The sequence below is a fragment of the Trichomycterus rosablanca genome, chromosome 4 (genome assembly GCF_030014385.1).
Source record: "Trichomycterus rosablanca isolate fTriRos1 chromosome 4, fTriRos1.hap1, whole genome shotgun sequence".
Classification (NCBI taxonomy): domain Eukaryota; kingdom Metazoa; phylum Chordata; class Actinopteri; order Siluriformes; family Trichomycteridae; genus Trichomycterus; species Trichomycterus rosablanca.
In genome coordinates, this window is record NC_085991.1 from 26,179,431 (window position 1) to 26,194,613 (window position 15,183).

At 40.6% G+C, this 15,183-nt stretch overlaps 1 protein-coding gene across 3 annotated transcripts in view; it reads right to left on the minus strand.

The window, feature by feature from the left end:
* Positions 1-1,343: 1,343 nt before the first annotated feature.
* The window catches only part of rtn3 (reticulon 3), a 35,230-nt gene continuing 21,390 nt past the window's right edge, over positions 1,344-15,183 (minus strand). For all 3 annotated transcript variants that reach the window (XM_062994074.1, XM_062994073.1, XM_062994075.1), the window contains 6 exons: positions 13,993-14,200; positions 12,493-12,631; positions 9,924-9,993; positions 5,821-5,867; positions 5,435-5,493; positions 1,344-4,739 (listed from right to left, as the gene is read on the minus strand). In XM_062994074.1, the coding sequence (XP_062850144.1) occupies positions 4,694-4,739; positions 5,435-5,493; positions 5,821-5,867; positions 9,924-9,993; positions 12,493-12,631; positions 13,993-14,200 (569 nt within the window). In that variant the 3' untranslated portion in view covers positions 1,344-4,693. The remainder of the gene's footprint in view (positions 4,740-5,434; positions 5,494-5,820; positions 5,868-9,923; positions 9,994-12,492; positions 12,632-13,992; positions 14,201-15,183) is intronic.

The following is a 15,183-nucleotide window of genomic DNA, read 5'->3' on the forward strand; positions in this document are numbered from 1 at the left end:
CCATCACACCTTAATGAGCTGGAAGCTAATGAGCTTTTCTTTTTCTTTTTAATTGACCCCCTTTATCCTGGTCAGGGTCACAACAGGGAAACACTAGATGCAAGGCAGGAATACCCAAGTTTTTCAGTTTAAACTCAGAATGATGAACTTCTCAGTATATTGTCTCTGTTTACTGAGACTTATATATTATATATATTTTTTCATTCAATTCTATATACATCACCATTATACACCGATCAGCCATACCATTAAAAGCACATCCACTTACCATATAGAAGCACTTTGTAGTTCTACAATTACTGACTGTAGTCCATCTGTTTCTCTGCATGCTTTGTTAGCCCCCTTTCACCCTGTTCTTCAATGGTCAGGACTCTCCCAGGACCACTACAGAGCAGGTATTATTTGGGTGGTGGATCATTCTCAGCACTGCAGTGACACTGACATGGTGGTGGTGTGTTATTGTGTGTTGTGCTGGTATGAGTGGATCAGACACAGCAATGCTGATGGAGTTTTTAAACACCTCACTGTCACTGCTGGACTGAGAATAGTCCACCAACCAAAAATATCCAGCCAACAGTGCCCTGTGTGCAGTGTCCTGTGACCACTGATGAAGGTCTAGAAGATGACCAACTCAAAACAGCAGCAATAGATCGACTTTACATCTACAGGGTGGACCAACTAGGTAGGAGTGTCTAATGGACTGGACAGTGAGTGGACACGGTATTTAAAAACTCAAGCAGCGCTGCTGTGTCTGATTCACTCATAGATGGATAGATATACTTAATTTTCATATATACATATTACAGGTGTACAGTACAATGAAATTCTTGCTTCGCATATTGTACGGCACCCCTGGAGCAGACAGGGTTAAGGGCCTTGCTAAAGGACCCAACAGTGGCTGCTTAGCAGAGCCTGGATTTGAACCGCCAATTTTCCGGTTGATAGCCCAAAGCTCTACCCACTAGGCTACCACTGTCCCACCAGCATACCAGCACAACAAACACTAACACACCACCACCATGTCAGTGTCACTGCAGTGCTGAGAATGATCCACCACCTAAATAATACCTGCTCTGTGGTGGTCCTGTGGGGGTCCTGACCACTGAAGAACTGGTTAAAATGGTATGTAGAGAAATAGATGGACTACAGTCAGTAATTGTAGAACTTCAAAGTGCTTCTATAGGTAAGTAACCGAAAATCTGAAATTAGATGGGTGTCCAAATGGACGCATCGTGTAGACTATTTAAACTGTTTCAAATAATTGGTTCAGATGCACTGTGTTAATAAAACTGCAGGTATGTGTGGAGATGCACCAAGTAACAAACATGGTGAACACAACATAATTCTTTTAATAGTTTTATTAATTTAATGTCAACAATTACAGCAACCCCCTTTTTATTCTCAACACTCCAAGATTAACTTAACTTAGAACTAACAAACTGAACATGGATTAGTTGTCACATTCTGTTATCAAGTCAAAAGCAAAACACAAAGAAATCATGACTTTTGCGACTCCCTCCCCAAGAGAAACTCCAAAAGAAAATGGACAGAAAACATACTGATAGGCTAAAGAATTCAGTTCAAATCTGTAATATGAGAGATCTGCATCTAATAATCTAAACACAGGTAGTATTTCTTAAGTGTTGGGCAAAAGAACTAAAGCTATTCTTCAAGCATCACCACACCCATGACCCAAGTTATATAATGCATATTTGAGCAACACAAGTACAACTGTAAAGTAAAGGATTCACCTGTTCATGAGTGGACCTGGATCTGCTGCTAGCATACATGCATAGACAAAAGCAAATCTTAAATGTCTTAAACAGTCAGGATCTTGATTCAAAGACTGAAGATGAACTTTATGAGCAAAGTGACCCAACAGAAACCTTGTAGAGGTTGTTAGTTGTTTATCAATACCATGCTTAGTGTATTTACCCCTTAAGGACAATCCACACACAGCAAATTCCTGATGAATTTCTATAGTGAACACTGAAGACTGCATTTATGTGGGACGTCTATATAAATATTAGAAGATAACATTCAGCAGTTGGCAGACATCTGTGTTAGCAGTAGTTACTGTAATAAATATAGGTGCACTTTTGACACTGTCGCCTATATGCATAGTATTGGAAGCAAGGCCAGGTAGAATCCAGTGTCGAATACAGAGCAAACAAGCATCAAGCTAAGCATACTGAATATTGAGTATTTTACACATATTTCACTGCTTATAGACATAACTGTTTAAACTGTTAACTGCTGCATTTCTGGTGTAAGATGACCAGTCAGTCCACTCTCATGAAACGAAGCATATACTGGAATACATTTGCATGAATATTCCCAGTTTTTGCAATTGTATGACATTTCAGCCCTATTTACAAGATCTTTAGAAGCCACTTCACTTTAAAAAGAAAATAAAACAAAAAAACACTCCGATACCATCACGCCAAATGGTGATTAAAGACCGTGTCCACACTAATATGGCTACATTTAAAGATTCCAAACCACATTACAATTTATAGATCATACCCAAATTAGGTCAAAGGCTGCGTCCCAAAGCTCATACTACTTACTGATAAGTATGTAAAACGGTAACACAATGGGTGTACTAGCTGAACATATGTTTTAGTACAGTAATTTGAGAATTGAGACACTGCAGCTAATAAGTCTTAGTCTAAGTTTTAAAGCCAACAATCAATTTGGACAAAGGCAAAAGAAAATTATATATTTATAAACTATAACTTATTTTTTTATTTTGCATTTTCTCCCCATTTTCCTCCCGATTTATCGCACTTAATTTTGTCTTTCGCTGCCGAGAGATACCAGATTGCATCCGAGGAGAGCACGTCGCTGTACACGCCTCTTCCGACACGTGTACAGCCCTCCTCTTCTCGCCCCTGCATTCTGCACAGGCGTCTCTTCCGCCAATCAGGGTCCTTACACAGCGTTTGAAGACCCACCCACCCACACATAGTCCGGCCCCCACCCTAATTAGTGTCTGCTGCAGGCACTGCCAATTACTGTCGGTGGCAACACCGAGTTTCGAACTGAGAAGTTCAGAAGCTCGGTGCTGGTGTGCTAGCGGAATATCCCGCTGCGCCACCTGGGCGTCTATTTGTCTTCCAATTTAGCTACAATGTTGTGTCCATCACATGACGGCTACCAATCTGAGACAATCGGACAATTCAAGTCAGCCACTGCCTTCTTTTAAATCACAGCTCGTGGATCTTTATAGGAAACCTTGAAATAGATACAAAATGATCTATTATGGATATTACGACCACAGATGGCCATAACTGGCTGGCATTGCTCTTCAAGAAAGTGAGGAATACCTTAAATTCCACCCTGAGACGAGGGCCCATTTTCCTCTTTTGGACTCTACTACAAGCTACAGAGGCTGTGGAATCATCTTACTAATGCAGGGTGAATTCTTTATGACTTGGGAGCTTAGAATGGAGAATTGTTTTTTAAATTTTAGGAAAGCTGGGATCATGTGACAAAGGCCCAGCATCTAAAACAGGATTTAGGAAGGCTGCATTATTAGGCCATAGAGAGTTTTTAAAAAGATATGGGTATATTGGCCGAAAATTAGGTTTCACTTCTACCACAAAGCCAAAAAAGGCATCATTTATATATCTTCATATTAGTGTAGACAGGCCCGAGGCAAATTCAGCCGACAAGAAGAAGAAAATCCTTTTAGTGGAACGTGAGCACTAATACTTTTCAATCCATCTCTTCATAAAAGAAAAGAAAAAAGTAACAGTAACATCTCTGCTATTTTGATTCTCACAAATACTATGCAAATAACTAAAGCGTAAAAATATTAATACCAAATGCCAGCCTGCAAAATCAAGAGCAGCTATCCTGCGTGACCTAACGATCCTAGTCTGAACAGTCATAACACGTTACGTGTGAACTCAGCAGACCAAGTCTCAGACAGACGTCGAAGAACATATGCAATTAAACGGAAAATGCAATGCAAACTACTTCTTTACAGCGAAGAGCTTGTAATCTTACTATATATACACATACATAATAAAAATTAACGCCGTAACAGGTCAGGTAAGCGAACTAGACCAAATTATCACAGCTGGCAACGTGACTTTCTCAAAACCATCCTTACAATCTGCATGTAGGTGTGAGTACATTGTAGATTTATAATACATGAGTCAGTGTTCAAGGTGTGGTAAATAATCAGTTAAACAGATCCACCCAGCGTTCCTGTAGGTGAAAATATTTGTCAACATATTTTCCTTCCTTTATTACAGAATTCGTTTTTAAAGGTACAGACATTTGTAGTAAACATCTTTAATTCTTTATTTTACTGAATAACAGCACATCTTCAGCAGACACTCCAATACCAGGTCATAAATTTAGTCTAGTTCACACACCCTGCCCAAAGTTGGGTGCCACAATCAGGCATCCAGTTGTGGAATTACATCATTTCCTGTGTTTAAGTCACCAGCGTCCGGAAGCCCCAAGCGTCATCGCTGCTGCTCGTGGTTAAGCGTCAGAGTTAACGTTGAATATCGAGAAGCTTCTGTGATTAAGAGACAAGCTGGTTCAGTGCACATGGTTGCTGAGAAGGTTTTCGGGGTGAGATTAAACTGAAGGAGAGTGGAGGAGAGCAGGGATAGAGGAGACGAGGAGCTAGAGGGATTCTAGAGTGTGGTCGTGATGGGGTTGGAGACATGGATTATTCGGCTTTAGTGCGCTTTCCTTTGTGCAGCTTCTCTTGGACCCTGATGGGTGAAAAACAAAGTGTTAAAAACAACATTTATTACCTGTAAGTTGGCAGGAACTTCAGTTCATTGATGATATGCTAGTTGACATGTCTTGAAAAACTTTAAACTAAGCCAACAATAGAGCCGCTCAGGTGGCGCAGCAGAATAGTACGCTAATGCACCAGAGTTGGGGTTTCGAATACATCGTATCGAATCTCAGCTCTGCCTTTCCGACTGGGCTGGGCGGCAGCATGAACAACGATTGGCTGTTGTTCAGGGTTAGAGGGTAAAAAAGTCGGATCATAGGTCCTCATAACTGGTGCAAGTGCGGCCCCTTGGCTGACTGATGGTGCCTGCACAGGGCTGAGGAATAATGCTGATGGGGGTGTGGCCCTCCATACACAGTACCCGTCAAGTGTATGAACTCGACTCATGCAGGTGAAAAATGCAGTCTGTACTGACTGTACGTGCCGGAGGGGGCGAATGTCAGTTGAGAGGCGTCCTCAGTCAGCGGTGAAGGGTCGAATCAGTATAGAGTACGCATTCAAGGTAATTGGACATGACTAGATTAGGGGAGAGAAACTGAGGGAAAAAGTGGGAAAAAAATAGAAAAACTAAGCCAACAATACACAACTGTACAGTACATTTGTTGATAGTCTGTTTGGCTTGTAGAGTTATACAAAATAATACATTTATTATAAAGATAAACTTACTTGGCCACCACGTTGTTAAATTGAGTGCGTGCAATGTCGATGTAGCGATCAATCTGGGTCTGTAAGAAAGAAAAAACACCTGATAAAGATCTTATAAAATAGTTAAGCAGGAATTGTCCACCTTAAAACAGAGCTGCGGGCCTTCATTTCAGTTTACCATAGGGAGCCAGCGAAGTAGGCCATTATAAATTTGAGGTCACAGTATATGTTTCTGGATGGAAATAGAAGCATCTGCTCTGACAAGACTTTTTGTTCTTATTTATTTGGAGAAGGCTATGTTTAAATCTTAGTATGGTAGTATTTACATATTGCTTTAGCATCTCTCAAACAACAATAAAACATAACAAGGTAATTACAATGTAAAGTGTCCAAAGGCAGTGACTTACCTTGTATTTCTCATACAAAGGTGGTACAGTGAAGGCAAGGATGTCCACTACAAAAAGAGAAATACATTAATAATGACAAAGCATATATATATATATATACAGTGTATCACAAAAGTGAGTACACCCCTCACATTTCTGCAAATATTTCATTATATCTTTTCATGGGACAACACTATAGACATGAAACTTGGATATAACTTAGAGTAGTCAGTGTACAGCTTGTATAGCAGTGTAGATTTACTGTCTTCTGAAAATAACTCAACACACAGCCATTAATGTCTAAATAGCTGGCAACATAAGTGAGTACACCCCACAGTGAACATGTCCAAATTGTGCCCAAATGTGTCGTTGTCCCTCCCTGGTGTCATGTGTCAAGGTCCCAGGTGTAAATGGGGAGCAGGGCTGTTAAATTTGGTGTTTTGGGTACAATTCTCTCATACTGGCCACTGGATATTCAACATGGCGCCTCATGGCAAAGAACTCTCTGAGGATGTGAGAAATAGAATTGTTGCTCTCCACAAAGATGGCCTGGGCTATAAGAAGATTGCTAACACCCTGAAACTGAGCTACAGCATGGTGGCCAAGGTCATACAGCGGTTTTCCAGGACAGGTTTCACTCGGAACAGGCTTCGCCAGGGTCGACCAAAGAAGTTGAGTCCACGTGTTCAGCGTCATATCCATAGGTTGGCTTTAAAAAATAGACACATGAGTGCTGCCAGCATTGCTGCAGAGGTTGAAGACATGGGAGGTCAGCCTGTCAGTGCTCAGACCATATGCCGCACACTGCATCAACTCGGTCTGCATGGTCGTCATCCCAGAAGGAAGCTGACGCACAAGAAAGCCCACAAACAGTTTGCTGAAGACAAGTAGTCCAAGAACATGGATTACTGGAATGCCCTGTGGTCTGACGAGACCAAGATAAACTTGTTTGGCTCAGATGGTGTCCAGCATGTGTGGCGGCACCCTGGTGAGAAGTACCAAGACAACTGTATCTTGCCTACAGTCAAGCATGGTGGTGGTAGCATCATGGTCTTGGGCTGCATGAGTGTTGCTGGCACTGGGGAGCTGCAGTTCATTGAGGGAAACATGAATTCCAACATGTACTGTGACATTCTGAAACAGAGCATGATCCCCTCCCTTCGAAAACTGGGCCTCATGGCAGTTTTCCAACAGGATAACGACCCCAAACACAACCTCCAAGATGACAACTGCCTTGCTGAGGAAGCTGAAGGTAAAGGTGATGGACTAAACCCAATTGAGCACCTGTGGCGCATCCTCAAGTGGAAGGTGGAAGAGTTCATGGTGTCTAACATCCACCAGCTCCGTGATGTCATCATGGAGGAGTGGAAGAGGATTCCAGTAGCAACCTGTGCAGCTCTGGTGAATTCCATGCCCAGGAGGGTTAAGGCAGTGCTGGATAATAATGGTGGTCACACAAAATATTGACACTTTGGGCACAATTTGGACATGTTCACTGTGGGGTGTACTCACTTATGTTGCCAGCTATTTAGACATTAATGGCTGTGTGTTGAGTTATTTTCAGAAGACAGTAAATCTACACTGCTATACAAGCTGTACACTGACTACTCTAAGTTATATCCAAGTTTTATTTCTATAGTGTTGTCCCATGAAAAGATATAATAAAATATTTGCAGAAATGTGAGGGGTGTACTCACTTTTGTGATACACTGTATATATATATATATATATATATATATATATATATCAGCCTACTTTACACTGATCAGGCATAACATTATGACCACCTTCCTAATACTGTGTTGATCCCCCATTGCTGCCAAAACAGCCCTTTAACTGTGATGCACTGTGTATTCTGACACCTTTCTATCAGAACCAGCATTAACTTCTTCAGCAGTTTGAGCTACAGTAGCTCGTCTGTTGGATCGGACCACACGGGCCAGCCTTCGCTCCCCACATGCATCAATAAGCCTTGGCCGTCCATGACACTGTCGTCGGTTTACCACTGTTCCTTCCTTGGACCAATTTTGATAGATACTGACCACTGCAGACCGGGAACACCCCACAAGAGCTGCAGTTTTGGAGATGCTCTGACCCAGTCGTCTAGCCATCACAATTTGGCCCCTGTCAAACTTACTGAAATCCTTACGGTTGCCCATTTTTCCTGCTTCTAACACATTAACTTTGAGGATAAAATGTTCACTTGCTGCCTAATATATCCCACCCACTAACAGGTGCTGTGATGGAGATAATCAGTGTTATTCACTTTAACTTTCAGTGGTCATAATGTTATGCCTTGTCGGTGTATTTCGTGTATTTGTTATTTTATAGTTATTCAATAACCAATTAATAATAAATGATACACTATATGGACAAAGAATTTGGACACCCCTTCTAATTTCGAATGTATATGTATTCCAGCCACTACAATTGCTAACAGGTGTAATACATCAATCAGATTAAAGAAATTGTGTTTTCAACTTTTCAGCAACAGTTTAGGGAAGAATTTTTCATTTTTTTCTTGAAGATGCGATATCCTAACCATATCTATGAAGCATACCAAAATAAACATACTTCTTTCTATTAAGAAACACTGTACACCTGCTTATTTTTAACACCTTAATGTGATCTTAATGATTGATGTTGGGCTCTAATGAGCTGGTTCGAGTGTAAAAAACTGCTGAACTTTCAGACTTTTCCTTTACAGAATGGGATGAATTCAGCTAGCAGCAGTTCTGTTGGCTGAAATGCCTTGTTGATGAGACAGGTCAGCGGAAATCGAGCAGACTAATTTGAGCTGACAGGAAGGCAGCAATAATTTAAATAACCACCTTTTAAAACTGTGGCAAGCAAAAACACATCTTAGGACACAGACACACCAATGCTTGGAGTAAAAGACCAAAGCAGGTTCCTCATTTATCATCCAACAACAACATCTTAGACTACATTGGACGAAGGTCTAACAAAACCAACCCACGACCCCAACCTGCCTTGTGTCAATGCTAGAGGTAACTGTGTTATGGTGTAGAGACTACAACCAAACACCACAGGCTATATGAGTATTGTTGCTGACCCTGTGTATTCTTTTGTGGTCAATATTTACCATATGATAAAGTCTACTTCCAGCATGATAACAGACTAGTCATCTTAAACTGCTTCCATGAGCATGGCAATGACATCATTGTAATTGAATAGCCTCCCAGTCACCAGATATGAATCCAAAGGGCATGCTTTGGATGTGGTAACACATTTAGATTTGCAACATAAATGTGAAGCTGACAAATTTTCAACAGCTACATGATTTAAGCATGTCAGCATGGACTAAAATCCCAATGGAATGTTTGCAAAATCTATTCTACAAACTACTGAGACTGTTCTGAGAGCAAACTGGGGTCTTGCAAGGTATTAGAATAGTGTTCCTACCAAAGTGGTTAAGGAGTCTTGCTGTAAATGATCAGATGGTTAAAATCACCTTACTGTTTGAGGATTTAAAACAGGGGGTGTTCAACAAAACAAATCAAATATAATAGACCTACTTTTTTATTAAAATTACAATTCCTTTGTATTTAAGTGACTAATTATCCATCTTTGACAGTGTTGTGTGAACTAAGATTTTACCAGGCATGAGTCGGCATGCTTATCCAAAACCTCTGGAACATTAACCTAGGTGTAATGTTAATGTTTTAAGTTGGGGGAAATAATATAAAATACTATAATTTTATTTCTAAAATACCTCGCAAGACCGCTTAGGCGTGGCAGCGGTAAAACACACGCTAGCACACTGGAGCTGGGATCTCGAATACATTGTATCGAATCTCAGCTCTGCTATCCGACTGGGCTGAGTGGCCACATGAAGATCGATTGGCCTGTTGTTCATATAGGGGTGGGGTAGAAAGAGTCTCCTTGTAACTGATGCAACTACGACCTCTGCTGGCTGACTGATAGTGCCTGCACAGGGGCGGGGAAGAAGTGCATTGATTAGGGTGTAGTCTGGATGTCCAAATGTCAAAAATAATAATAATAATCAACACTATTTCTGTGTAATACTGATACTAAGTGTATTTACACCAACATATTAGTTTTAACAAAGACCAGTTTCTGAGAAAACAATTACCAACACTTACCAAGAATAAGAATGGTGATGCCATTGAAGACAGCACCCACGTATGTCAGAAGCCACATCAACACCGCCAGCTGTAATCACAACAAACAGAAACACCCAAAAAGATTATTCAAGTGTTCAGTCTTAGTCAAATATGAACGATTTTATTTCCACATTGGCTTGAATTGAGAGCTGTTAATAATATCATGAATACTTATATAGTGGATAACTGTGACATATGACAGTAAGCCAAATATAGCCGCTCTAGCCCATCCATTTCTCTCAAGAGGGCAGTGTTCTGGGTCAGTCCTCCAGCTCTTTAATCTCCGCACCTTTCCCTCTAAATTCCACCAGCTCCCACTCGCCACCCCGTGCTGAAAGTGGCTTATTAGTATCACACGCTTATACAGCATGAGTGTGTGGGTTATAGTACGGAGTGGAGCAAATAATGTCATCGAGGGAGCGTGTGAATGTTGAGGGAACACAGAGCAAGCATTTTCTTTATTTCCCTGTCATGTGCATGTCCAGAAAGTATAGATGGATCAAAATGCATCAAAATCATTTTCAAAATTGCATTGGAAAAATCACAGAGCCTGGCAACGTGCATCAAGAGGAGGAGGACAATTTAGCTGTAAGTTCTACACGAGACCCTGAACCAACAGTTTTGGTTTGAAAACCATTTGTTTGGTTTGAAACATATTCGTAAACTCATTTCATTGTAGCTAATGAGGGTTTGCTGTGCTCAATTATTGTTGAAGTAGTTGAATCAAACTGGTCACAGGAAGGAAAATATATATATAATTATAGTTATAAAAGTCTCATAGTTTAATATAGTTCTCAGAGAGAGCTAGAAAGGAGAAGTAAAGAGTAAGAGAGCATTTTAATAGTACTGCTGTCCTTTTTGCATCCTCTTAAAGATGAAAGAAAACCGCTCAGCTCAAATGCAAATCCATGTCGTTGCCTTCTCATGATTTGTTTGTTTATTAGGATTTTAACGTCATGTTTTTACTCTTTGGTTACATTCATGACAGGGACGGTAGTTACTCATTACACATAATTAATCAGTTCACAAGGTTATATCGAACTCTGTCAATTCACCTCACTTGCATGTTTTTGGACTGTGGGAGGAAACCGGAGCACCCAGAGGAAACCCACACAGACACGGAGAGAACATGCAAACTCCACACAGAAAGGACCCGGACCGCCCCACCTGGGGATTAAATCCAGGACCTTCTTGCTGTGAGTCTGTCTATCCATCTATCTATCTATCTATCTTTTAACGCCGTGTTTACTGTTGTTAGTTACCTCTTGCTGTGAGGCAACAGTGCTACCCACTTAGCTACCGTGTGCTGTTTCATGAAGAGCGCTGCTAATTTCTTGTAGCATCACATTTAACCTGGTGAAATAATCTGATATGGAAGCGGAAAAGACGACACGAAGCATTCCCCAACCAAACAAAGTTTGGTGTTAAATAAAGGGGGGTTGGGTGGCTTAGCAGTTAGCACCTCAAAAAAAACTAAATTAAAAACTATAGTAGCTCAAACTGTTCAGCTTTAAGAGAAACCAACCCAAATTTGGGACTCAGGCATTCTATAGACACAACTGGCTGTGTCTGAGAAAGGGATGGAGGGTCAGACAGGGTATTGCACCTTGCAATGGCTACTCCTATAATATGGTAGAGGTGCCAGCATGAGTGGTGGAGGAATACTTAAAAGAATAGCGTGTTCCTCTGTGCCGGTTACTGTGTAGATGCACTGCTGAGAAGGCAAATCTTTGTCTGTGGTGCCTGTAACCGTACACAAACTAAACTTCTAAATGTATTAATTAATTAGAATTTGAATGTCATGTTTTACTCACATTGGTTACATTTATAACAGGAAAGGTAATTACTGTTTACACAAGATTCATCAAACATAGTCATGGATAATTTTGCATCTCCAATTCACCTCACTTGCATGTCTTTGGACTGTGGGAGGAAACCAGAGCTCCCAGGGGAAACCCACCCCGCTCCACCTGGGGATCGAATCCAGGACCTTCTTGCTGTGAGGCGACAGTGCTACCCACCGAGCCACCCAACTAAACTTCTAAAACAATATAAAAGCCAAACTTTCATATACAACTTCACATTGTGGATGAGCATCATATTAAGCAAACCTGTTTAATCTGTGGTGACTCATTTAAGGCATGTGCGCTAAATGTGTTGTACGATTTAAAAGGTTGTAAACCATAAACGACTGTTTGCACATACACATACAGTGCACAATTTATATTTACAGGATGCGAGAAAAAAGTAAATATTAAACTGGCATACATTTTCACATGCCACAATCTATGTTTTATTTCTTAGCTCTAATATGTTAAGGTCAATAACTAATTTTAATGAAACAAGCAGAACTAGAACGGGGTGTTCATATTCTTGCACAGGACTGTATTTAATGTGCCGTTGAGTGTTTGTGTACCGAGCTGAACAGGGCACTCAGGATGAGATTTAATGCATTATGGGTGTGGAACCTGTGAGACAAGAAAAAAAAGATTCTTCTGAACTAGGCATAAACTGTGCTTATTCTTGTCCTGAATGCTGACAAACCAACCTTGAGAGAATCCACCAGGTCTTCAACCAGGAAGAGTCGGATCATCTGCTTGAGTCCACGGTTGACGTAGGTCAGACCCCCATCCACGTGCTTGCGGAAACCCTCGGGAGACAAGCTGACGTCCTTCTCCATCAGTTGCCTGCCATGGAAACATGGGTCAATCTAATTAGCCCTGCAGCTACATAACCACACTACTGGGTGTAGACCCATCCTAAATGATCCCTTTGTTCTGTTTCTATCTCTGGCTTTAATCTATGGAACAGCACACACCTTAAATATACACATTCACACACACACACACACATTCACACACACATATATATATATATATATATATATATATATATATATATATATATATATATATATATATATATATATATATATATATATATATATATATATATACACCAATCAGCCATAAAATTAAAACCTTTGTTTCTACACACATTGTCCATTTTATCAGCTCCACTTACCATATAGAAGCACTTTGTAGTTCTACAATTACTGACTGTAGTCCATCTGTTTCTCTACATGCTTTGTTATCCCCCCTTCATGCTGTTCTTCAATGGTCAGGACCCCCACAGGACCACTACAGAGCAGGTATTATTTAGGTGGTGGATCATTCTCAGCACTGCATTGACACTGACATGGTGGTGGTGTGTTAGTGTGTTTTGTGCTGGTATGAGTGGATGAGACACAGCTGAAAATGGAGTGTCTAATAGAGTGGACAATGAGTGGACACAATATTTAAAAACTCCAGCAGCGCTGCTGTGTGGAGTCCTGACCATTGAAAAATGGTGAAAACAGGCTAAAAAAGTATGTAGAAAAAGTAGTCAGATGGACTACAGTCAGTAGAACTACAAAGTGCTTCTATATGGTACGTGAAGCTGATAAAATGGACAGTAAGTGTAGAAACAATGAGGTGGTTTTAATGTTATGGCTGATCAGTGTATACATATAATATACACCCTCACCAAATACATAATCGCACACACACAATCACCTATCTCAACAAATGTTTTCAATCTTCCCACATAGTCTACCACTGCTGAGCTGCAATCACACTCGCATTGAACTTCCCTTCCATGTTGAGTAATTGATCTACAGTAATGTTTGTGTCATCAATTTTGTGTAAATATGATTTCCATTGTTTTTCCAGTATAATTTCACAGTTATTAACTTTGGTAATTCCTTTAAACTTCACATGCAATAGGTAGAAAAGAGGTAGAAAAACAGATGTAGTATTCCTTGTAAGCCAAATGGCAAAATCAATGTTTAGTGATAAAGTTGCTCCACAACCAGGATCTTTTGATTTCACCACTTAAAATCAATATGGTACAGTTACGTGTTTAGGTGCTGTTTCTTATCAACGCTTCTTTTATTACAAACCAAGATACTGAGCAAGGTGGTGCAACCACTGCTCTTGAAACCAAAAAGTCAATATCTGCCTCAATCTGGTCATTTGACTAGGTCCATACAGTAAGAAATATTCCTTACTTGAAGGGGTGGCCATCACTGGTCTTCTGTACAGCCTGGACGACGGCCTTGTAGACACGGAAAGAGATGGTGACGCAGAGCAGAGCCAGAAGTAGGTAGGAGAGGACGCTGATCACACTGAACGCTGCCAGAGACAGAAGCAGCAGCAAGGACGTGCCAAACACCACACCCGACTTCTTAGGGTCCCTCCAGTACACCAAGTCACGTACTGCAAAATAGAGGGTGCATAAGTGTATGGAACATATGAATCAAAAAAGAAGAGCAAAGTAAGGCACAAAAGGTAAACAATTATAATTATCAGTAACAGATGTACATACTCCTGGAGCCATTTCTTGGCATAATTGTCTGTTAACTTAAGCTGAGCTGATATTCATGGCTGTTACGCAGGAAAGGGTTATTGGAGCATAAAGGAAATCTGTTTTTAGAAAATCTTATATAAACAGCAGCCCCCACATGCAGAAAAAACAGTGCATGCCCAATAAATGCACTCTTCTTCTATGGTAAATCCATGATCCCACATTAGTGGTTGATTCTATTACCTAGTGAATTGTACTTAATCTAAATACCTGTGCTATATTTGATTACCCTTATAGCCTATTGGTTAAGGTACTGGACTAGAAATCAAACGGTCACTGGTTCAAGCCCCACCACTGCTAGGTTGCTGCTGTTGGGCCCTTGAGCAAGGCCCTTAACCATCAATTGCTCAGACTGTATACTGTCACACCACTGTAAGTCGCTTTGGATAAAGGCGTCTGCTAAAATGCCGTAAATGTAAGTACTGTTGATGGGACATATTTAAGAAGTTTGGTGATAAACACTGGAGATGTGGAAAACCTGTGTAAGAACTGGTTTTGGTCAGCTGATGAGGTGCAAGCTTTCATCATTGTGTGATCAGAAGAGGAAGTGCCACCAGACCACAAGTCTTTCCTCGGAAGTGAAAACATTTTCAAAACTATTTTGGAGAATGCAATACATGAGGTACCAGAAGCATTACAGGATTTCTGAAAATCTTAATGATTTTATAGGCTGACACACTGTATGCCTTCCTAAGGCAGACTTTAATTAACTACTATAAAAGAAGCTGCGCTTTAAACCGCACCTTATCACCCTCAAGTACACTACCAGTGGCGCACAGAAGGTGATTTGGGACGCATTCATGTAGTTTATGTAATAATAACTGTGCGTTTGCGA